Consider the following 23,628-nt stretch of genomic DNA (forward strand, 5'->3'; position numbering starts at 1 on the left):
TTCCTGAGCCTTCCACTCTCCCTGGGCGGCTCTGGTCCTGGGCTGAGACTGCCTGTCCCATGGCCTCCCTTTCCTCTCTGTCCCTTTCCTGTCTGCCTCTCCACTCATTCTATTCTTCCTTCTTGTGGGTTGTGAGCTCAGCCTCTGAAGCCAACAGTGTCTTGACCTCATGCCCAGTGGCCTCTGTCACAGCTAGAGGAAGCCCCTCAGGCCCCTCCTAGCCCACACTCATAGGAACCGGGTGACCCCTCACCCCTTCCTCTGCCCACCCCGCCCTGGTCCCACACTCACTGTTATACGCAGAGTCCAGAGCTGCGCCCAGGCCTCTGACTCCAGAGATTTTTCCACAGCAATGCTATCATCTGCCTTCACCTCTTCAAGAGCCTGTGGAGCACATGCAGAGGAGGGTTGGAAGGAACTGAACCCCCGCCGCCACCGCCCTGACCTAATGCCACCCCTCAGCTGTGAGAGCCTGAGGGGGACGGGGTGGCAGAGCAGGACACGGTGATGGGAGCCCTGGCTTCCCTTTCCCGGGACCTCGACTGCGTGGGCCTCACGCTGAGACCTCTGTGCACAGTCACGCTGAGACTTCTGTTCCTGCTCCTCTGGCCACATCGCCTGCTGCTGAAGCCCATACTCCTCCCACAGGACCGCTCTGGACTTAGAGTGTCCACACGAGCTCCTCAGACCTTCCCCAGGGGAAACTGGGTACAGGTAGCTCATACTCACCCTTCAGGGCATGGTCACCAGAATGAGGAGAATTTTTTGCCAAAAGCAGAGACGGCTGTGACACAGAAAAAGGAGAGAGGCATCAGGAAATCGAACCAGCCTCCCTCTTGGTCAGGGTCATTTGGCACAGGGAAGCAAGCTCAGCCCAAGTACCACCAGTTGGCTGAGTGACCAAGCCCGGAGTACTTCCCCCAACCCAATCTCTGCCGTAGCCCCTGCCGGTGGCCCTGCCTGGCAGCAGCGCTCACCTTCCGTCAGTTTGCCAGCCTGCTCCGCTGCCCCCCCGGGGAGGATCTTGGAGAACATGCTCTCCCCATCGGCACCGGCACCGGCACCGGCACCGGGCTGTCCAGCAGGAGCCCCTGCGGTCCCTCCAGGCCTGGCTCCAGCCTTCATACCTAGGGGGAAAGAAACCATGTGCCTGAGCTGAGCTGGACCCGACTTCTCAGGCCCTGAGCGGGAGAGTGGCCGTCAGGGTATCTGAACACAAAGGCCTTGGGAGGGGGAGGAGGCGGGGGAGGGGGAGGGGAAGGGGAGGGGGAGGAGAGAGGGGGAGGGGGAGGGGAGGGGGAGGAGAGAGGGGGAGGGGGAGGGGAGGGGGAGGAGAGAGGAATAAAGAGAGGAAGATAAGAACAGGAAGAAAGAGGTAGAAAGAAACAGAACAAAGGAAGCTGAAGAAGGTAAAGAAGAAGAAAGGGGGGAAAAGCAGAGGGAGGTAAGTCAGAACAGAGAGGGAAGGAGAGAGTAGGAAGTCCTGGTCCCGGCCCTGTGCTGCCCAGTCCTTTGCAGGGTCCCTGCCAAGAGCTGCCTGGGCTGCAAGCCCCGCACTGGTGACCTCCCTGCTCATTCTAACACCAGACCTGGTCTTTGCCGAGGACATCCATAGCCCACTGGGCGCCTTCTCAGGGAGCAGTGAGGGTGTGCAGTGCAAGGGAGCTTAGGGCACCCGTGGGTTTAGAGAAAGAGTAGCCCAAGTTCTCTGGGTCACAGTCGAGGGCACCAGAGGGTAGGCTCACCTGCAGGTCCAGGTCCTGGTGGTGGCTGAGCCTGAGGAGGCCTCCCCTGCTGGGGTGCTTTGGCTGCCCCTTTAGAGCCATCTGTCGGCTCTGCCCGTGGCTGCAACACAGAACCCAGAGCTCAGATACTGCCCGTCGACTCTGCCCATGCCCAGCCTGGAACCAAGGGATGTCCAAGCTGCAGCTGCAGCATCTACCCTGGGCAGGACCCAATGCACTGGAGCCCTACTCACCAGTCCTGATGGCTGGGGCCCTGTGGCTGTTGTGGGGCCTGGCTGAGGCTTCCCTGCTGGCTGGCTGGCAGCAGGGGCCGGGCCCCGGGCAGTTGGCTGGCCCTGCTGCTGCAGCCGAGCCTGTGATGGCATCTGCTGGGCAGGCTGTAGCCCATGACCTTGCTGCTGCTGTTGCTGCTGCTGTTGCTGCTGCTGCTGCGTCTGCAGCTGGCGCGATGCTGTTGCCGAGGGTGTCTGCCTAGATGGCGGTGGCTGTGACTGCTGGGGCCCTGGAGGTGCCTGCCGCCCCTGTGGCTGCGGCTGCGGTTCTGGCTTTGGCTGCAGTGCTGTGGGCCCTGAGTGGGCCTGCCGGGAGCCCTTCTTGCTGTCAGAAGCATGATGGTATGCTGATGGAACACGGGATGGCTGTGAGTATTCAGAGGAGCCGGGATATCCAGGCTGACCCTTCTTCTGCATGGTTGGGGCGGGGCTGGGCTGAGCGTGAGGCCGAGCTTCGTGGCGACCCAGGTCCCGAACATGTGGTTTGGCAGCACGCCGGCCCAGCTCCTCGCCAGTGTGGCGGCCTGCGTGCCGCCCGTGGTCACTGTGATGTCGGTGTTCCTTGGTTGAGGCGTGGCGGCCTGGGCCACCCTCATCATGTGGCCATAGGCCCTCTTCGGGCGGCTCATCATAGTCATGGTAGCTGTGCCTGGCAGGCCCCCGCTTCTGGGAGGAGGAGGAGACTGTGTGGCCCCCATGGTGCCTGAACCGGTCAGAGCGGGCATCCCGGGGCTTATCAAACCAGTCTGTCTCCTCCTGGCCCAGGTGATACGCTTCAGAGACCAAAAACAGAACACCATCAACCTCTGGGTTGGCCACAGGGAGTCCCAGCGGAAGCCATGCAAGGAAACCACAGTGGGCACCACAGCCGCAAGCATAACACTGCCCCCACATCCCCCACAAACGGGGCCAGGGTGAAGGTGGAGAAGGCAGGGCCCATGGCATGAGACACCAGGCCAGGACCCACTGGGACATCTCGGAGCCCAGAACCCCACGAGCAGGAGGGCCCCAGGTGCTGAGCATCTGCAGAAATCACCCCCATCTGCCATTACCTTCACTGTCGGAAACTACGCAGTGGGAATCGTCCAGGATGTAGCCTTCCTCACGCTTGTATGAGTGGGCCCGTGGTCCATCCTTGACATGCTCCTGGACATCGGGCATGGAGTGGCTGGAGCAGAACTGTGGGCAGGTGTCACCAGGAGGAAGGGTGCCCCCGGGGGGCCGGGGCCGGCCCAAGGGGCTGACGGGGCTCTCCTCCTCAGAGGCCTGGCTCCGCATGGGGGGCCGGGCCCGGCCATGGGCCATGCTCAGTGATGAGGGCTTGGGGCCTGCTTTCTGAAGTCGCTCCACAGCTTCCCGTTCCCGCTCGTATCCCTTGCCCCGGCCACTGAAGTCATGGCTGGACAGCTTCTCCCCACCGTACGCAGGCACCACCCGGGAACGGCTGCTCCCACTGTACATGCGCTCATCCTCCTCCACTGGGTCTCGGCTGGACACCCCATAGTACCTCTGCTGCTCATACACATTCTTCTTTAGCCCGTAGGTGATTTCGTCCTGGAACTTCCTGCCCCGAGAGGCCAGGCCGCTGCTGGCTGCAGGGGAGGGGTAGGCGGCCAGGTCTGACTCCACGTCCTTGGCTTCTTCGATAGGCGAGAACTTGGAGATCTTTTGCTCCATGCCCTGCTTCCGGTGCTTACTGCGCTTTGAGGAGATAGCAGCTGGGGCCAGGCTCTTGGAGGGATGCTTAGGCCCCATGGGGCCGGGGCCGTACTTCTCTGCTCGAGCCCCGTGGCGGTAGTCGCTGTCGCTGTAGTAGTGGGTGCTGGCTGGCCGACTGTCGCTCTCCATGCTCCGGTGATGGCTGCTTTTCCCACGGGGGTCATAAGAGTCTTCCTCGGATTCTTCCTCCCCTCGGGCATAGCAGCAGGGCAGTGATGGCCCCTCAAGGACACCTGGCTCTCCTGGCTCTTTCCCTGGACGCCCACTGTTGCTTGGCCCCAGGGGTTCCAATCGCTGGTTATCAGGGACCGTGGCAGTGCTGTCCTTGGTCAGCTCACTGATGTCGTCAATCATCACATAGTTCCGAGGGACATTCTGTTCCAAGCTGGTGTAGTGGGAGTCAGAGGGACAGGCAGGGGCTGGGCTCAGGCCCACGCTGCTGCGGTCACTAGCCCGGGGCAGCTCAGGGGCCTTGCTTTGCTCATAGCTGCTGCTTAGCACTGGGCCACTGTAGCTGGTTTCGGATGGGGCTGAGGACATGGCTACGCTGGGGCCGGCAATCACCTCATAGTTGGTGGTCACCTTCTGCTCTAAGTCAGCTAGTGATGTCTGGCGTGGCTTCTGGTAGGGGGCACGGCTGTCAGCTGAGACCGGGAACAGGGTGCTCTGTGTGTTTGGCATGGGTGTTTGGGCTGCATAATGGCCTGTGGGACGGAGAGCTTGCTGGCTTGGCAAGCCAGGTTCAGCAGAGTAACTGGCGCCAGGAGGAAAGGCAGGTGCCGGATACGTGCCGGGGCCTGGGTAGGCAGGTGTTTGGTGAGCCGGGAATTCATTCGGGACTGCCCTGCTGCCGCCTGCAGTGTACTGCGGGGCTGGGGGCGGGAACTGGGGCTGCTGGAAGGTCGTGGGGCCAGACAGGGCAGCGGGGACAGCGGCAGGGACAGGGAAGTCTGTGTACTGGCCAGTGGGAGTGGCACAGCCCTGGAGCCGCAGCTGGTTGAGCTCACTGTCTGACAGGTAGTCGCGATGCTCACTGAGGCCACGCAAGGGTGGGTAGTCGCGGCCACCCCGGTCTTTGGCCAAGGACTCTTTGCGCTGTGTGATGCCCAGCTCCAGGTACTTGAGCTTGGCGTCGATCTCCTTCTCCTCCTCGTCCAGCTCTGCCTGCTTCTTGCGCAGCTTGGTGGACTCGTGCTCCACCAGCCGCAGGTCCCGGTCCAGCTCCCGGAGCACACTGGCCTTGGTGGCAGGGACAGAGGCAGGCCCCGCTAGCCCACGCTGCAGCAGGCTGGCCGCATACAGCTGTGAGGGGGCCTGGCCAGCCAGAGGCAGATGAGCCTCCTCGGGAGGAGGGCTGGGCAGTGTCCGCTTCACCTTGCGGACCAGGCCGTTGGGTGGCAGCGCCGACACCTGAGACAGAGGAAGGGCGGGCAGCACTGAGACCCAAGGTGTGGGTGGCTTGGTGGGGCACAGGGTGGAAAAAGCCTGGCTTTGCCTGGCGCAGGGGTTGGGCTCCTACTGTCGGCGCCCTGACTCACCAGGCAGCCTCGAAGCCTGCCCTGCCCACCCACCAGCTTGTGACCATGTTACAGGCCTTCTCTTTGCCAGTGTTCTGGGCAGCAGGAGGATAGGAAGGAACAGATAGATGGTCCTCTGTGCTGGTCTCTAGTACTGGCCTGGCTCTGAGAACTCCTACTGCATGGAGGTTCTGAGCACCCTGCACATGTCCAATGGGCTCCCCAACACCACCTCTCAGAGTGTGCTGAGATGAGGGCACAGATCTGGCTCTGGGTTTGGGTCTTAGCAGCTGGGGGGACCAAGGACATCGGAGGCACACTGACAGGAGTAGAGTGGGTCCTGGGCCCACAGGCTCCCTAGAGGATCGTGGGAAGGGGCACATGCTGATTCTATGTCAGTTGCTGCAGGCTCTGGATCCTTTTTTGCCTCCTGCCCTAGTCTTCTCTAGAGTGACATGCCACTCAGCTGCCCGCCCAGCCTCCTCTTCCAGCTGCCCTGCACCACCCTCTGCCACGCGCTCTGGGCTGCTCAGCCCGGCCCCAACTCCCTGCATAGCTGTGTCAGCCCACCCCTCTCGGGGGCTGCTGGTGCCCCTCTAGGTCCTTTCCTGTCCCCTCTCCTGCTACATGGCTTCCTGGTCAAGGATCCCTAATGCTGTCTTCCATGGGGCCCTGCTCACCTGCCCCAGCGTTCCATATGACCTGGAAGTCCCCGTTTCTGGGAGGTGTTCCCTGGGTCCTCCCTTTGTCTCTAGCTTACAGCCTTCCCAGAATGCCCTTTCAGACTTTGGGACTTCGACAAACCACCCAAATCCCCAAAATACACTGGGGAATAACATCGGGCTTCTTATATTTTACCTTGCCAAAAAACTACAAAAAAAACCCCACCTACTCTCACTGTATGTTATAAACAATAGTGTGCCCCCAAACCTCAGAATAAAGGGTGGGCCTTTGATGAAATACATTTCACTTTTTGAAGTGCTCATTTTGTTGTCTGTCTTATTTGGCTGCATACCACGAGTGCCCATTGTGGCATGGCCCCCCATGGCTAACCCAGGGAATCTCTGTGTCTCCCCTAGCCTGGAGCCAGACCACCTGCTTCTCTAACCATCCCTCCTTGCCAGCCCGGACTCCTGATGTCACACACCTGCACCCCCCCCCCACCGGGCTCTCCCGCACCCAAGCTCATCACTCCCACCACCCACCTCAAGGCCCCGCCTCTCTCCTCTGCACTGTATCCAGAAAACAGCAAATATGCCTGACATGCCTCTGGTTCCTACCTCCTCCCTGGGGCCACTCTGCCCTCTCCTCCTTCAGCCCATCTGTCCACATTCTACCCAGGAAGTTTTCTAAGGTACCCATCTTGTCCTGCCTTACCTGCCTAAAACCACTGGAGGCTCCAAGGGCCTTCAAGAAAAGCCCACCATCAGCCTGGCATTCAAAGTCCTTGGCGTTGGGCCCTAACCACCCCTACTTCCCCTCCACGGCAGCCCATAGAAGGCCACCTCTCATAGTCCTAGGACATCACTGGCAACTAAAGCCACTGATACGGGTAATTTTATGCTCCGGGGTCCCCTATCTAGGGCAGCAGACAGCTGTGTAAACAGACTTACTGAGGGCCAGATAGGGGCAGAGGACAAGATAAGGCAGAAAGCATGCTGCAACCCTTTGCATGGGCCCACAATGCTATGCCAAGGGGCTTGGGCTTCACATGGAGCCATGGAAGCCAGACCAGGGTTATGGAATGAGGATAGTCACAGGTCTGTGGGACTGATTTTCTCAGGAAACATCCACAGTAGAGGTTTGGAGTGGGAAGGGCCCAGACTGGAGGCTTAAGGAGGCCGGAGAGGGGAGGTGGCAGGGGCTGGACTAGATGTAGGCTCTGCGGAGGGAGTGCTAAGGGGAGGTGGAAGTTTCTCGTGGTGTCTAGATGGATAGATGGCTGCAGGAGCCCATGTGTGAGTGTGTATTTGCCTGAGATGTCCTTGCCAGGCTGCAAGCTTCACCACATGTGCACTGAGGAAGGTTTAGTCCTCCACTCGTTCCCCTGGGCCTCTGGCACTGGAGTTGACTCCATCCCCACCCCAGAAGAAGCCCTTCCCTGTGCCTCCTCCCCTAAGCTAGGCAGAGACCCCTGTCCCACCCTGGACCAGCCCCTGTGCCCATACCTGGCTACCCAGTCCCCCCTGGTGCTGGTAGAGGGAGAACCTCTCTTTGGCAGACTCCTCGGCGGTGGGGCTGAGGGGCTTAGGGTCAGACAAGGACCGCTGCAGGGTCTTCATGGGGCGAGGCAGCGTCTGCTGGCGGAGAGCGCTGTCAGCCGCGAAGTGCTTCTGGGGACTCACGTGAGCCTTGTTCAGCCTCTCGCTGGAGGCAAAGGAGGCATCCAGGAGCCGGTGTGGGGACAGAGGTGAGACTGGTGAGTAGAGGACCTGAGGGGACTTGGGAGGCTGGCGGCTCACAAGTTGTGAAAGGGACTCCGGGGGCAGGTGGGCCTGGTAGCCAATCTCCAACGGATCCGGCTTCTTTTTTTCGAATCGGCCCAGGGGTCCTGGGGTGACGATCTGGATGCCAGGCAGGTAGGGGCTGATGGCAGCTGGCCCTACAAGCTGTGGCCCTGCTCCTCCCTGGCTCTGCCCATCTGGCTCTGTCTGGCAGGCCAGGCTCTCCCCGCGCCCAGTCTTCTCGGGCGCCGATATGTACCTGACGATCTCCACCTTGGGGTCAGTGGCAGCTGTGATGTGGATGGCTGGAGAGACCCTGGGCAGCTGGTCAGGCTCCGTCTGCACGGAGCAGTCAGTGATGGTCTGGATGCCCACGCTGCTCGTGGCCCTGACCACGGCGGTGACCGTGGACGGTGGGGCAGCAGCATCGTGCTTGCTGTCGGAGCCAGAGTCTGAGTGGCGGGAGAGACGGGCCCGGCGGCGACGCACTGGCTGCTCCCACTCGGCACTGTCCTCATCGTCGGTCTGCACGCTGCAGTCAGCGCTCCGCCGGGTGCGGCGCCGCCGGGTCAGGAGGTAGCGGCCCTCCCCGTCTTCGTCATCGGTCTGCACGCTGCTGTCCGCAATCCTCCTGACTGAGCACGGCTCGGGCGCCAGCTCCGGCTCACAGGCGTCCCGCAGGCGTGGCATCGAGTGCCGCTTCTTGAGGCCGCTGCGGCCTGCCTCCCAGTGCTCCTCAGTCTGCAGTGACATGTCCGAGGCGGAGCTGGGCAGGCCGCGGTGCGGCACGGGCTCCCGAGGCTGCCCCGGCCCTTCAGGCCCCGCCACGGCAATGAAGGCTGCGTGGGTCAGGGGCGGCCAGTACTGGCCATTCTGAGCCAGTTCAGTGGCCGCTGTGGGTGGCCCTCGGCCAGGTCCCTCACAGGCCACAGGGAAGGGGGCCTTCTGCCGCTGCTTCTGTTCCTCTAGCTGCTGCTGCAGCTGCTGCTGCAGCTGCTGGATCTGCTCCAGCTGCAGACGTTGCTGCGCCAGCTGCTCCCGCTGCAGGGCAAACTGGGCCTGCCGCTCCTCCTGCTGCTGCTGCAGCACGTGGTGCTTGATGGTCTGCAGCTCCTGCAGCTCCCGCTGCACCAGCAGCTGCTCCTCCTCCCGGTGCCTCTGCAGTTCCACGCGCTCCCGCTCCAGCTCCTCCTGCAGCCGCAGCTGGCGCAGCTTCTCCAGCTCCACCCGCTCCCGCTCCAGCTGCAGCAGCTGCTCCTGCTGCTTCCGCTGCCGCTCCTCCTGCGAGGCCTCCTCCTTCTCGAGCCCTGGCCGGCTGGGGGCCCCACTACCGCCCCCAGAAGCAGCATCAACCAGTGGCCTCTGGCCAGCCAGGGGGGCTGCGGTTGGTGCTGCCGCAGCCTCCTTAGCAGCAGCAGGGGTGGCCGTAGGAAGCTCTTCTCGAGCAGCGCCTGCTGGCAGCTCTGGCTTCGGGGGGCCCCCCACCCCTGGCGCCTTGGCGGCAGCAGGTTTCCCTAGGTAGACGGGACCCTCGGCGGGTGGCATGCTGGAAGCAGTGGGGAATCTACCTGGCGCAGGATATCGGTACAGCCCTGTAGGCCCAAGAGGTGCCCGGGGGGCAATCATGGGCATGCGTGTTAGGCTGGTGAGCGGCACAGCTGTGACCGCACCAGACGCGTAAGGCCTATACGTGGTGCTGCGTACCATGGGCCGCAGTACCGAGCCGGGCTGGGTGGTGATGGGCAGTGTTGCAGCAATTGGGGTGTTGATAGTCGAGTAGATCATGCCATCGGCTGCACGCACAGTGGCTGTGGGTGGCAGCAGCTGTCTAACTGCTGCTCCCTGGGCTGCTGTAGGCCTGTACTGGGCCAGAGTGCCAGGATTTGGGTGGCCCTCTGGGAAGGTGGGGTTCCCAAGGAGGCCAGGTCTGAGGGGAGCCAGACCCTGCGGGGCACTCAGCCCAGGCCCGGGCTGGGGCTGATACTGCATGAGGTCAGGGCCAGCCCTGCCGCTGCCATGCCGCCCTCCGTACTGGTCCATGGAGTTGAGGGCCGCGCACATGCGGCTGATCTCCCGGGCGGTAGTGGCACTGTACTGGGCCAGGCTGGCCTCCTGGAAGCTGGCTGCATCTCCCCGAGGGCCATACCTAGGGTCTGAGTAGATGTTTGACACAGAGCTGTAGCGTCGCAGTGGGAGAGGGTGACTCAAAAGGTCTGTGGGGTGACGGAGGTCCGTGAATGAGCCATACTGCAAGCCCTGCCCTAGGAAGCGTCCATCCGCAAAGCCCAGGCTGTAGGACTGCTTCAGCGAGCTGAGGTCCACAGCTGCGTCACGCCCAGGGCTCTGGAAGAGCTGCCCCATCCTGTGGGCATGGTAGTTGAGGCTGGCTTCGGCCAAGTTGGTGTCAGACATGGAGGAGTAGAGCCTGCCAGGCAGGCCTTGTGGGTAGGGCCTCTGCTCCTCGTGGGGCCCAAGCCCCACTACACCCTGTGCCCGGTAGGTGGGGGGCTCAGGAGGCTCAGGGTCCCGAGCACTGTAGAAGGGGCCGCTGCTTTGGCCATGTGGGGCAACATTGGCCACACTCTTCTCGGGTGCGCTGGGGGAAGGGTGGAAGGCGCCTGTGCAGCTACTGCCAAAGGGGAACTTGTAGACTATGTCACAGCAAGCCAGCTGGCTCTCAGGCCTCATGCCAGTGAGGTCCAGGGCATTTGCTGGCTCCTCTGGGAGCAGTGTGGTCACAGTGCCTGCTGTGCCCTCTCCCATCTGCACTAGCACTGTGTGTGGCTTCCTGGCACCTGGCAGAGCATGAGACCGCAGCTCTGCAGGGGTAGCCCGGTGGGGTTCAGCACCAGGCTCTGGAACAGGACCTGACTTGAGGCCAACGCTCTGAGCAGTACCCATCTGAGTGATCAAAACATCCCTTCTGGCCAGAGGTGCTACCTGGTTGGGCAGGTTATATCTGGCAAACTTGGCCTCCCTGGGTCTTCCCCGGGGTGCACCTTGATATGGGGCTGTCTGGACAGCCTGCTCTACCTGCTTGACCTGGGCCAGGCACACAGGGCTACCGGCACCCTGGCCAAAGTCAAGCCGGCTCTGGAAGGGGTCTCCATAGACCACAGGCTGCTTTTGTTGAGCCATGAGCACCGAGGAGGCCATGGTGATGCTCACGGTGGTAGCGGTGCTGAGGAAGGCGTGGGTCTGCTCCTGGGCATTAAGGTTGATAACCAAAGGCTGCACAGCGGTCGACTGACGTCCTGGAACTGGATCCAGGGCAAGACCGTACTTCCTTGCTTCCACGGCAAGAGAGGTCAGGTCCATGCCCTGGTCAGTGAGGATGATGGGCGTGGGCTTAACGGCAGTGCGTAGGTCTACTACGGCACTGCCAGGGGGCCTGGGACCTGGCTCAACCCTGGAGGTTCCGGGCACGGAGGAGATCCGGCACAAGGAGATGTTCTCGGCAGGGAGGGCACCCCAGCCATACAGTGCCAGGGGCCCATCCGCACCAGCACTGGCTGCCTGCGGGAAGCCAGGTGGCCCGGGAGGTTCTGAAGGCTGCGGAGACACACCCGGAGGTGTTGTCTGGCTATAGCCGTGGGTGGTGGGCTGGATGTCAGTGGGGGAATACACTGGGGAGGTGGAGGCACTAGCGTGTACCATCCTGGTCTGGCTGGAGGCGTCTGATGCCAGTGTGATGACCATAAAGGGCGCCTCCTGAGAGGACTGCTGCCGTACCAGGTGAGGCGTGCTGGGTCGGTGTGGCGTTTGTGTGCCCTGAGCCACCATGGGGGTCTGCGTGGGGGCACCAGGGCTCCGTGGCATGTCCGAGGCAGGGGTCAGGCTTGGCGTCTGTGTAGAGAACTCTGCTGTGGCCCTTGAGCCCAGCTTGCCAGGGGAGAATGTGGGACTCTCTGAAGGAGAGGAGGGGGAGAGCGGTGGGCTGGAGCCCACGAAGTAGGAATGTCCCTGGGAGGGCTGAGGAGGGCCACTTTTGCCATCACTCACACGCAGGGACTTCTCTCTGGAGGCCCGGCCACTGGCAGCGCGGCCACTGGGGGCCTGGGGCAGCTCCTCAGTTTGGGACCCATAGTTCGCAGTGGTGGGGCTCTGTCCGTGGCTGTGGGCCGTGGCAGATGGTGAAGGGCTGCGCTCCAAGCCCGGGGACGTCGGAGTCATATACCCGTGAGGCAGGCCAGCCGGGCAAGGAGCCACAGCTGTGGTGGCCGGGGTCCCAGGGCCCTGGGGAAAGGATGTGCCAACCTCCTTGGAGACAGAGCTGGGGGAGGCAGGAGAGCTGTGCAGTTTGAGGGGATCCTGAGACTCCTTTGCAAAATGCTGAGTAACTCGGACGTCAGGAATGACTTGACCCCCACTGCTGTCTGAGGAGGTGGAGGTGGAGGCAGAGAAGGGCACAGGGGCAGCGAGCTGGGTGGGGCTGGTACCAGGGGTGAGTGGGCAACCATTTTGCTTCATTGGGTCCATGTACGCACTCTCGGCATTCAGAAACTGCTTTTCCTTCTTCTTATCCTCGGCAAAGGCCAGGTCCCGGGAGGAGGCCTGGCGCATGCGGGCGATGCTCTGCGACGTCTGAAGGATCTCCTCGTACACAGCCACGTCCAGGCTGGCGGGCGTGCCCTCCGAGAGGGCTGGAGCAGCCCTGCCATAGTCACGGTCTGGGGCGTCCTGGTACTCGAAGGAACCCTGGGCCCGGGGGCCCACGGGCTGGGACGGGCCGCCGTGGGGCCCCTGGGGCCCTGCCGCCTGGCCCTGCTGCCGCTGGAGCAGCTCGGCCTTCCGCATCATCTCCTCGTAGGCCTCCTCTGCACTCTTGAGGGGCCGGCCGGAGCTGGGCACACCGGAGCTGCCCAAGGGCGTTTCTGTTGGCGAGTAGAGGGACATGAAAGTGGGGAGGCTGTACTCACTGCCCGACTTATAGAGCCGGGCGGGACCGCCATCCAGGGCCTCAGCCTCTGAGTCCAGCGAGGGTGAGGGCGAGTACTCTGAGCAGGAGGAGCGGTGGAGCTCCTCCATCTCCGCCGCCTGCCGCAGCTCCTCCGTGGGGGAGGCGTCCTCGATGGGCGACAGGTTGCTGGGAGGCGTCTTGGAGCGCTCGCGCCTCCGCTGAGCCCGCAGTTCCTCCTTGTCCCGCCGAGTCTTCCGGACAGTGCTGCGGATGCGCTGCTGCTCCACCTCCCGCATCTTCTCCTGCTCTCGCAGCAGCTCCTCCTCCTCCCGCAGCTCCTCCTCCTCCGAGGAGTCCTCGATGGTGGGCAGCAGGGGCCCGTGGGAGCGGTGCCTAGCCTTGCGCTGCTGCTTTGCTTCCTCCAGCCGCTGCCGGCGGCTGGGGCTGCTGTCGCTGTCCTCCTCCAGCGAGGACAGGGAGGTGGGGGAGGTGCCGGACGTGTAGCTGGGCGTGGAGGCTGGCAGCGTGGAGGACTGCTCCCCACGGGAGCGGTCCTCGGGGGAGCCGGTCAGGCTCTCCATCTCCAGCTCAGGCTCCCGGTCCAGGCCGGGGTCAGGGCCCGGGCCCAGGTCCAGCTCATGGCCGTAGCTGCCTGTGCTATTGAGCTCAATGGTCTTGAAGCGCCGGAGCCCGCCCTGCACGGCCCCTGTACCGTCGGCGGCCTCTGCCGGGCCTCCTTCCGAGAGCAGCTCCTCATAGCCGGTGGTGGCATTGTGCGGCAGGCGCCTCTTAGGCAGAGCTGCTGGCTCTTGGCCGGGCTCAGGCCTGGGCCTCGAGCCACCCTTCTGGGCGCCATGCTTGGCCAGGCCATGCCTGGAGGTGGCCGCATCATCCTCTTCCAGGTTGTCTTCCTCGGCACTCATCTCCAGTATCTGCCGTCGCATGAACTCCTCGTCAGTCATTTCTGCTGCCCGGGCCGGGGGCTGGGGCGGAAGAGGGGACAGGCCACCCTCACTGCTGTCCTCCACATAGTCATGCCTCAGCTGGCTGCCAAAGTCGTCCGAAGACTCAGCCGTGTCCCGCTGCTCCCTCTGGTGCCCCCACCCCAGAGAGTCTTCCTCTTCCTCCAGGATATCCTCCAGCTCCTCATCGGAGTCGAAGGCCTCAGGCATGATGGACAAGGAGTGGGGCCTCCGCTTCTGCTCCTCCCCACTGCTGCCACTGGGCGGCTTGCTCCGCTCGCCTCTGGGGGCTGGGCCCTGAGCCTGCAGCAAAGGCCGCATGCTGCCTACCTTGTGGAGCTGGGAGGGGCTGGGCGGGCGTGGGCCTGTCACCCCTGCACTGTCCAGCTGCTCCACCTCCTGCTGTACCACGCCCGTGATCTCGCTCTGGGAGCTGGAGATGCCGTCCGAAGAATAGCCTGTGTCGCTCAGGCTCTGTGGACTCCGAGACAGGTCCTGAGAGTAAGGCTTGCCCACCAGCTCCTGTAGTAGGTGAGAAGCAGACACTGATTCCCCATGGCAGAAAGCTCATCGGGGAGCCCAGCCCCCTCTGTCCATTCCAGGGCCCTAGGGAAGGCCCCCCCCCCCAGGAGATTGGAGCCTACCACCCTCTCCATTTCTCTTCCTTGAGTAACCTGCAGGTTCCATGCAAACCCCTAGCAGTCCTAGGTTCTCAGAGAGAAACTTTAGTAGATCTAATGGTAGTAAAACCCAGCAAAGCATCCAGCAAGGTGCTGGGGACAGGACTAGCTTATAACTCACAGGCTCCAGACCCACTAGGGCCTCATCTAGGCATCCCTGCCGTCCTCTCAGCCCTAAGGGGCCTGGCCCAGGCCTACATTCCTCCCCCCAGGAAGCCACGCCCTTCCCTAGCTGTCCCACCGGAAAGCTAAGGTCCCTGTGGAGTGAATGGGACTGACCTCTGCCTCCCCACCTTTGGGGGCTTCTGGAACAGCCTTGACAACAGGGGTGGCAGGTTCGGTCCTCCGCACCCCGGTCTTTGCTTTGGGAGTCCCAGTGGGCAGGGTAGTCTCTGGAGGTGGTTTCGGCACAGGCTCAGCTTTAGCCGGGACTCCTGTTTTCTTTTCCTGGGCACTGCTCGGGGTCCTGCTGGGCTCAGAAGCCCTAAGGGGCTTTGCTTGGGGGCTGGCCTTGGTGGGCAGGGGACTGGCCTTGGCTGGCAGAGGGCCTGATGGCTGTCCCGGCCCCTGTGGCCCTTTCTGCTTCAGAGGGGTTGCTCCAGCTACACGGTGAGGAGCCCCTGCAGGGGGTTGCTGTGAGGTGGGCGGCGGTAGGGGGGTTGGCTCTCCCAAGCTGCCCTCCAATAGCCGCTTAGTTTGGCAGTTCAGACAGAGCCACTCGGTTTTCTGTAAGGAAATGGGAGGGGAGGAGAACCAATGAAATCACAAAGATACTGAAGTACTCAAAGAATATTTCTGTGAGTATTTCTATAAACTTAAGGAGGACGAAGCTTCCAAAGCATGATACCAAAGGCACAGCGAGAAAATGACTAATAGATTCGTGCCCCCAAATGACAGACTTCCCCATTCTTTAAATGCACATACAGAAAGTTAAAAAGATGTACACCAAAGAAGAGTCCCTTCCTGACCCCGTTAAGAGCTTTTCCCCTGGCCAGACAAGGAAGACGGTAGGGGAGGGGAGGCTATGAGCTGCACAAGGGTCTGGACAAGCGGGGGAGCTGGGGCCCACCCCAGGGAGCACACAACCCCTGGGGGAGTCCAGTGGTGGGGAGCCCCTCTAGGCCAGGAACATCAGTCGGGGCACCTCCTAGATTCACGACCCCTCCCCACCTCCTACCTCTCAGGCCTCAGACACCATCGTTGCCCACACCCTTCCCAAGCAGGGGCTATGCAGGGAGGGGGCAGACTCCTGGGGCCAGGGGAGGCTCTCTGGGAGATGCGCTGCTTCGGGACAGGGTGGGGCTGAGCAGTCTCCTGGGCTCACATCCCCCCATAGAAAATGCCCTATCAGGGATGCTGTCCTGGTGTCCTGCCCGCGGAGCTCCATACCACCTCCCGCCCTGGGCCCCAGCAGAGGTCAGGCTGGGCACGTGGCAGGGCCCTGGTGTACCCTGAGGGATAGGCCTGCTCCATACCACATCCCGCCCTGGGTCCCAGCAGAGGTCAGGCTGGGCACGTGGCAGGGCCCCGGTGTACCCTGAGGGATAGGCCTGCTCCATACCACATCCCGCCCTGGGCCCCAGCAGAGGTCAGGCTGGGCACGTGGCAGGGCCCTGGTGTACCCAGAGGGATAGGCCTGCTCCTTACCACATCCCTCCCTGGGCCCCAGCAGAGGTCAGGCTGGGCACGTGGCAGGACCCTGGTGTACCCTGAGGGATAGGCCTGCTCCATACCACATCCCGCCCTGGGTCCCAGCAGAGGTCAGGCTGCGCACGTGGCAGGGCCCTGGTATACCCTGAGGGATAGGCCTGCTCCATACCACATCCCGCCCTGGGCCCCAGCAGAGGTCAGGCTGGGCACGTGGCAGGGCCCTGGTGTACCCTGAGGGATAGGCCTGCTCCTTACCACCTCCCTCCCTGGGCCCCAGCAGAGGTCAGGCTGGGCACGTGGCAGGGCCCTGGTGTACCCTGAGGGAGAGGCCTGCTCCTTACCACATCCCTCCCTGGGTCCCAGCAGAGGTCAGGCTGGGCACGTGGCAGGGCCCTGGTGCCTGAGGATAGGCCTGCTCCATAGGCTTGTTACTCAGGCCTTGAGGCCCAATCCCACACCCAGGTCCTGGGGTCCAGCTACAGAAAGGACCCTTCAGGTGTCCTCCAATCAGGGCAAACAGTGATTTGTCACAAAGACCCTGGACAGGTAGGAGGGCTGTAGGCAGAGGGCAGGAGAGAGTTCTGGAAAAAAGCAAACAGCCCCTTCGCCAGCCCCAGGATCAACATGGTGGGGTGAGAATCCAGGCCCAGGGCGGGGCTGGCCCAGAGCAGGGCTGGCAACACGGCCCTGACTCCACAGTGGGGACCGGCACACAGCCACCCTGGATTAGACCGCTCAAGGTTAGGTCATCTTCCCTGGCTCACCTGGGTGGCTTGGCAAACCTCTGACCCCTACCTCTGGCCTACAGACCCCACCCCCAAAGCAATAGTACAAATTAAGCACAGGCATCTTGGAGGGTGGCCTGGAAGGAGAGGCAAACGTCATGTCAAGGGCTCAGAGCCAGCCCCTGCGGTGGCCTGCCCACCTGAGCCCTCAGCAAAGCAGGGCACCTGGGCTCACATGCTCCCTGAGGCTCCGTTCCTTCCCGTGCTTCCTCGGGAGGGGCCAGGCTGCACAAGGGGCTGCCCAGGCGGCCCTCTCGCTCCTGGCTCGGCTGCAGCTGGCAGCGAGGCAGCGAGGGAAGACAGGCAGGAGGAGGCATGTGAGGTGAGAGCTAAAAATAAACAGCCGCCCTGGCTGCCTGAAGGCCCTTCCTAGCCCTCTGGGGGTAGCGGACGAGGGGTATAGGGCTAGTAGGTGTGGAGTCAGGCGAGTCCTGGCCTGAGTCTCCAGGGGAAGGAGGATGAGGTGGGAGCAGACCGAGCAGAATCTCTGTGCCTGGGGTTAGAACACAGCTGCTGAGGCCCCAATTTCTTTATTCACTGGTCTCATCCCTGCCCCCCACCTACCACCATGCCCCTCATCCACCCCTGCTCATTCATTCACCTGCGTGTTCTCTGTCTCTCCCTCACCCAGCCCCGGGAGCTGCTGCTTGCTGGACCCTATGCCTGTCCCCTCCGGCAAGCAGGCAGAAAGAACAATGGGAGGCTCTGGTGACCCCTTCTGCCTTGCCTCCTTCTGCCCAGTTCCCTTCTAGGGGCAGGAGGTAGGAACCCCCAAGGGCAGTCAGCACCTAGAGGTGAGAGATGCAGGTGTGCCCACCATCAGATGGAGCTGGGGGGTCAGGGTAGGAAAGAGGTGAGCTGTCTGAGAGGGCTGGCAGGGCATCCTACAGGCAGACGAGGCGTGCTGTCTCTGGGGATCACTGGCTCTCATGTCCAAGGGAGCCCAACAAGGCTACACGGGAAGCCGGGCTTCGTCCCCGTACTGTCTGCCATCGTCTGAATGACCCTGCTGATGCAAGCTCTTTACTAGAGGAGCTGGCCTGTGTGTCAGTTTGGTGATAGGGACACCAGGCCAACCAACTCCCTGTGGCTACCCAGCCCCACTGCCCGGGCGAGAACTCCAGAAAACAGGAGGCCCAGAGGCACAGGGCGCAGGACTGAGGCACAAGACCACAGGCATGGCCACCACTGGTGTTGCTGTTCCTCTCCTGACCCTGTGACCTCCTGCCCTGCCCTGTCCCCAGACACGCTTACACCCTTCTTTTCTGGGCCACAGGCACGGCCATCACTGGTGTAGCTGTTCCTCTCCTGACCCTGGGGCCCCCCTGCCCTGCCCTGTCCCCAGACACGCTTACGCCCTTCTTTTCTGGGCCTCCACTTCTAGTAAGAAGGACCATCTGCGATATCCACAACATGTGCCTCTGTGGCCAGGCTGCGCTCTCCTCATGAGACCAGGGTCTTGCACTGGCCACAGGGTCAGTTCACGCCCAGGCAGTTGGGGGCTGGTGGGGACTCTTTCCCACACAGAGACTCTTTTGTAGGACACTCTGGTTTCAATCTCCTGGCTCAAGGGCTGACAATGTTTTGGACCTTGCATGAGTATTGGAGGTATGGCATCTCCTGGTCCTCACAGAAACCTCACAGAAACCTAACGGAATAAATACTAAGCCCTATTCCACACAGAAGAGCCTGGACTCCCTGAGATCTCTACCCCCCGAGGCAGCCTGAGGCAGGTCTGGAGTAGAGGCGGCTGCTGGCCTCTTGCCTGATGTCCCCACCGCAGTCCCAGGCTCTAATAAACCCAGCCCAGCCCCACATACCACAGGGCCAGGCCCTTTGCCCAGGGAGGCCAAACTTCTCAGGGACGCAGCTGGTATTCTGGCCATTATGATAATATACGGAACTGGCAGCGTGACTGTAACCATTCCAATTCCACTAATTTCTTCACAAACCCTATTTGAACTGAAAGCCAATTAAAAACAAAGCCAGAGGGTACTATTATCCTTTAAAAAAGATAAATAGGTAAGGAAAATCTGGAATCAACAACTCTTAATTATGAAATGACTCACTAAAGAGCACTATGGTTATTTTCTTTTTCAGAGGACAGTTCAGTGGGAAAAGGGATCTTGCCTCTTCCATTGTGGGCTCTGGACTCCCTGTCTAGAAAGAAGGAAAAAAGATTTTTGAAACTCAGAGACCCTGAGGAAAATTCCCAACCTGGCAGCCCAGATAGTGGGCTCCGGTCTCAGGTGGGGCCACCGCAGGTCTAAGGGGCCTGTGGGGAGTGGGCGGTGGGGTCCCCTGGCCCATCCCTCCCTCCCACTGTGCACAGAGAGCACAGTCGCCCAAGCCTGGTGGGCTGGCCTAGGTCAAGCAAGGTGTGGAAGGAACAGCCAGGGCAGCCCTCAGCCTGGGACCTGGAGGAGGCCCTGCTGGCCCTGCCACCTCAGTCCTGGGACAGGATGCGTCTGGGGAACCTGTTGAGAGATCAGAAGCCTCTAAGCAAGAACACACCAAGTAGGTCACAGGGAAGCACTACATGGCTCTGAATACCAACCGGCCATTTGCTGAGGTGAGATCAAAGACAGCCTACTGCCTGGTCAGGGCCTCAGCGAAGAAAAGCAACAACGCTGGTGGGAGGGGAAGCGCAGATACAGCAAGCACCAGCCCCTTCCCACCAGCCTCTTGCAAGACCCAGGGCGAGCAGAGCCTAGAGCAGGTGTTAGTCATTGTCTGAGTGAGGAAGGACAAGGGCCTGGACTAGGGCTGTGGCCATGAGGATGAGGAGGAGAGGCCAGGTTTTAGTGCCAGTGGGCAGAAGGGGTCAGCAGGGCTTGGTCCATGGAGTGGATGCTGGGGAGAGAAAGTAAGTTAAGGATGACCCCAGGCAGCCAGCTTGAGTCTCTGATGGAGGATGGTGGCCCGGTTTCTGGTTCCTGTGGTGGGAACCACAGGCGTGGGCATCATGGCTGCCCAGCCACACCTTCCCCGGAAACAGCCAGGGGTTCTCTGCGGATAGCAACACGAACAGGCAGCGACTCCTCAACACGAATAGAGTCATGAGGAGAAAGGTGAAAGGGACGTTGGGCCACCCTCTGACTGTGTGAGCAGGAGGCGGGGACACAGAGGGCACAAGGTGGCGAGGAGCTAGGACCAGGATGCTGAGCAACTTTGCCCTCAAGCCCGTGGACCCTGTCCGATCAATCCAGTGGAGGCAAAGGTGGTCCTGGCCAAGGAGGTAGCAGTGGAGCAGGACATGGAGACAGCAGGACACGGAGAGGGGGGTGGGGCAATGCCAGCCATCAAGAGGCGGAAGCAGGCCCTGGCCGGTTGGCTCAGCGGTAGAGCGTCGGCCTGGCGTGCGGGGGACCTGGGTTCGATTCCCGGCTAGGGCACATAGGAGAAGTGCCCATTTGCTTCTCCAACCCCCCCCCTCCTTCCTCTCTGTCTCTCTCTTCCCCTCCCGCAGCTGAGGCTCCATTGGAGCAAAGATGGCCCGGGCGCTGGGGATGGCTCCTCGGCCTCTGCCCCAGGCGCTAGAGTGGCTCTGGTCGTGGCTGAGCGACGCCCCAGAGGGGCAGAGCATCGCCCCCTGGTGGGCAGAGCGTTGCCCCTGGTGGGCGTGCCGGGTGGATCCCGGTCGGGCGCATGCGGGAGTCTGTTTGACTGTCTCTCCCCGTTTCCAGCTTCAGAAAAAGACAAAAAAAAAAAAAAAAAAAAAAAAAGAGGCGGAAGCTGCAGGGTCCAGCAAGGCAAAAGCAAGCAGCTAATGAGAGGTTTAGATCAGAGTCCAGACGCTCCTGCAGAGCCAGCATGTGACTGAGACACTTGTTTGGGCTGAATCAGCACTTCCCCTGGCCTCGCCCAGGGGCGACTGGAAGGAGCTGTCAGGAACGTTTACACGCCTGGACAGAGAGAGTCTTCCTGTCACCCTGTGCGTATCCTGCTTAATGAGGAAATGCAGGTCTCTCGGGAGTAAGGCTGGGCCAGCTCAGCAGTCCCCTGGGGTTCACAGTCCCTCCGTGTCAGGGCACCCCACCCGACCAGCAGCGAGGGAATGCCCGGAAGTCCCTCTTCTGGAGTCTCTCTGGCCTGTGGCAGCCCCTAGGTGCCCCCTCCCTTCCCTGGTCAGCCAGGCCAGCTGCCCTCCAGTGAGGGCTGGGGACAGTGGTAGTGTGGGAACTAGAGGGCCACATGGGGCATCACCTGAGGGTATTGTTTGTCTTCCTGCGGGCTGCCCTGCCTTCCCTGGTGTAAGTATGGCAGCCACAGCCGTCTTCCTCCTCACAGGAGGCGGCTCCCGTGCTGGCCTGGCCCACGGTCAGTCAGAACAGGCACCACACAGACCACGTATGTCCTCTCCCACTGTCCCGTTCTCGGCCAGCAGTGATCCGCACTCCATATCCCCCTGCCTGCCACTGGCCATGCATGGCTCCACCCAGGAGTCTCAAGGGCTCAGCCGGCTGATTATGATAAGAAGAGCCTTGTCTTGGCCACCTCCTGACATAACAGGAGGGGACACATCCACTTGCCCAAATTGAGCCAATCATAGAGCCCAAGGCATGCCACAGAAAGGGACACAGCAGCTGTGTCCAAGGCAGCCATGCAGGGCTCACTGGGTGGTCCCAAGCAGGGTGGAACAGACAAGGGAGGGTCATCAGGAGCAGGCTCGGGGCCGGGGCTGGTCCAGTTCTGCCAGGGAACCGTTGTACCATCTGAGCCTCTCGGGCAGGGATCCCAGCATCAGAACACTGCCTCCTACACCCTTCTCCCCCCTCCACACAGTGCCCTGCACCCTCCCCCGGAGCAGGGCTGCAGAGGCAGACCCCAACCCCAGCACCCCCTCAGACTTCCCTACAGAGAGTCAGGCCCACCCAGGGGAAAACAGGAGCAAAGGCTGTGGCTTTGACAAACAAACATCAACCCCCCAAAACCAACGACCTCAGAAAGGGATGGGAGATGGATACCACATGGCTGGGCTAGACCTGGGCAGGGGGACTCGGCCTGTCCTAAGAGCCCTCGACCCCCAGTGAGGGTCACAGACCGAGGGCAAGGGGGGACCTCAGGTTCTTCCTACCAGAACAGAAGAGGTTGGCATCATTCATCGGGGTCATGCCCATGATAGCGAATGAGGCAGCCAGTTAAGGGACTCCTGAGCCTGGTGACCTCTGGGACCAGCCTCACGGCACTTGTCAGTCAATCAGAAGCAGTGGGAACCATGACCCCACCCACAGTGCCCGTTAGGGCTCTGAGTGGAAGGACAGGCCTGGGGCAGGGACAGAAAACGGCGCAGCCCTCTGCGGCGTTAGTAACGCAGGGGCAGCCCCCAACTGCTGCAGACCCAGCTCGCTGTGGCTCCTTCTGGTTCCCATTCTCACCATGCCCCCACCCCCACCAGGCCCAGGCCTCGGCCCTCACCAAGCCCAGGGTAGCATGCTTGGTGCAACGCTCTTACCTCTACCAGGTGGGGTGTCGGGTTGAAGCCACATAGGGTGCACACCTGGAGCTTGCAGGTGGTGCAGGTGTTGTAGTTGGCTGGGTCCTTGCTGCCCACGTTGAGCTCAGCTTGGCACAGTGGGCAGGCTGCCCTTTCCTTCGGCATGGTCTTTGGCTTGGCAGTAGCCTTGGACACTGCCTGGTGTTCTGCTTTGCCATGCTTTGGACCGGTTGTTCCCCCAGTTTTTGCCAGGGCTCCAGGCCCTGATGCAGGACCTGTTCTAGTCGTGGGCTCAGTTTTGGCTCCAGGTGCTGGCCCAGGCCCAGGCCCTGAGCCGAGGGGTCTTGGGCCAGCCTCCTTGCTGGCATCACTGAAGACGATCTTGGGTGGCCCCTTGCTGGGGACAGGCTGGCCCTGGGGGTCGGCCTCAGGCTGCACAGACATGAGGGTACTCGCCTGGGTCAGCAGGGATGCACCAAGGCCAAAGAGCTTCCCAGTGAGGCCCTCCTGGGTCTGCTCAGCAGCACCAGGCCCAGAGGGCACTGTGGTGGCACTTTTGGCCGTGGCCTCTCCTACAGGTGGCCTGGGCTCAGCTGTGGAAGGCTTGATGGGGTGCAGGGGTTGAGGAGAAACCCTCCCCACCTCTGGAGGGGCGGTTGCTTGGGCAGGCCCCAGCGCTGACGTGGTCCTGGCTGTCTCGGCCTGGCGGGGGCCGGGCTGTGGTCCCCCCGGGCCCCGTGATCCCTCTTGCTCTGGCTTCCCCAAGGGCTGTTTGGCTGGGGAGTGGGCAGGAGACAGGACTGGCGAGTGCAGCTGCTGCTGGCTCTTGGAACGAGGCGCAGTGGTCATGTCCATCCCCAGAGCCCTCTGCATCTGGCAGTTCAGACAGAGCCACTCCTTCACCTGAGGACGAAGCATCGAGGTCAGCAGGACAACCATGACTGGGGGCACGCATGGCACTGGTCATTGCAGGCCCCACGGCAGCCAGAGCAGCTCCTAGCACAGGCAGGAGCACCAAGCCCTGCTCAGGAGTTTCTGGGCTGCCAGGGAGTTGGGCTGAGAAGGCAAATGGCCCTGTGCAGCCGGCCAGGAGCTTCCAGGCATGTGGAGCAGAGCAGAGGCAGTCACATACTCCCCTTACCACCCCCACAGCCACCACCCCACTGCCTGCCACGCCCACCCACTCAAGAGTCCTCCCAACTGGCCACTGGCTCCATCTCAGAGCCGTGTCCATCATTCCACCCCACAGTCCGCCCCACCAATCCGCCCATGCCCCTGTCCTCCTAGTGGGGTGCCCCAGTAGCCTCCAATGGGGCAGTCCACTTCCCCTGCTGCTCCCGCAGGCCCTCACCACGCAGCAGCCAGTGTGAATGTGGAGGGAGGGCCGCCCTAACAGTGCCTGGACAATAGGTATTCCGTAAGAACTTGCAGGAGGAATAAATAAGTGAAGTGGGTTGGAGAGGGAGGCACAGGAAATAGGAAAGTGCGATTCCTGTCCTGAGAAGCCGAGTCTAGTG

The 23,628-nt window shown here is 61.9% G+C and overlaps 1 protein-coding gene across 1 annotated transcript in view; it reads right to left on the minus strand.

Moving 5' to 3' along the window:
• The window catches only part of BSN (bassoon presynaptic cytomatrix protein), an 87,726-nt gene that overhangs the window by 5,473 nt on the left and 58,625 nt on the right, over nt 1–23,628 (minus strand). The window contains exons 3-11 of the mRNA XM_066352048.1: nt 22,130–23,014; nt 14,519–14,965; nt 7,422–14,081; nt 3,070–5,146; nt 1,979–2,790; nt 1,746–1,845; nt 978–1,127; nt 730–784; nt 292–384 (exon numbers count right to left, since the gene is read on the minus strand). Of these exons, the coding sequence (XP_066208145.1) occupies nt 744–784; nt 978–1,127; nt 1,746–1,845; nt 1,979–2,790; nt 3,070–5,146; nt 7,422–14,081; nt 14,519–14,965; nt 22,130–23,014 (11,172 nt within the window). The 3' untranslated portion in view covers nt 292–384; nt 730–743. The remainder of the gene's footprint in view (nt 1–291; nt 385–729; nt 785–977; nt 1,128–1,745; nt 1,846–1,978; nt 2,791–3,069; nt 5,147–7,421; nt 14,082–14,518; nt 14,966–22,129; nt 23,015–23,628) is intronic.

Source organism: Saccopteryx leptura, chromosome 10 (genome assembly GCF_036850995.1).
Source record: "Saccopteryx leptura isolate mSacLep1 chromosome 10, mSacLep1_pri_phased_curated, whole genome shotgun sequence".
In the NCBI taxonomy this organism is placed as follows: Eukaryota; Metazoa; Chordata; class Mammalia; order Chiroptera; family Emballonuridae; genus Saccopteryx; species Saccopteryx leptura.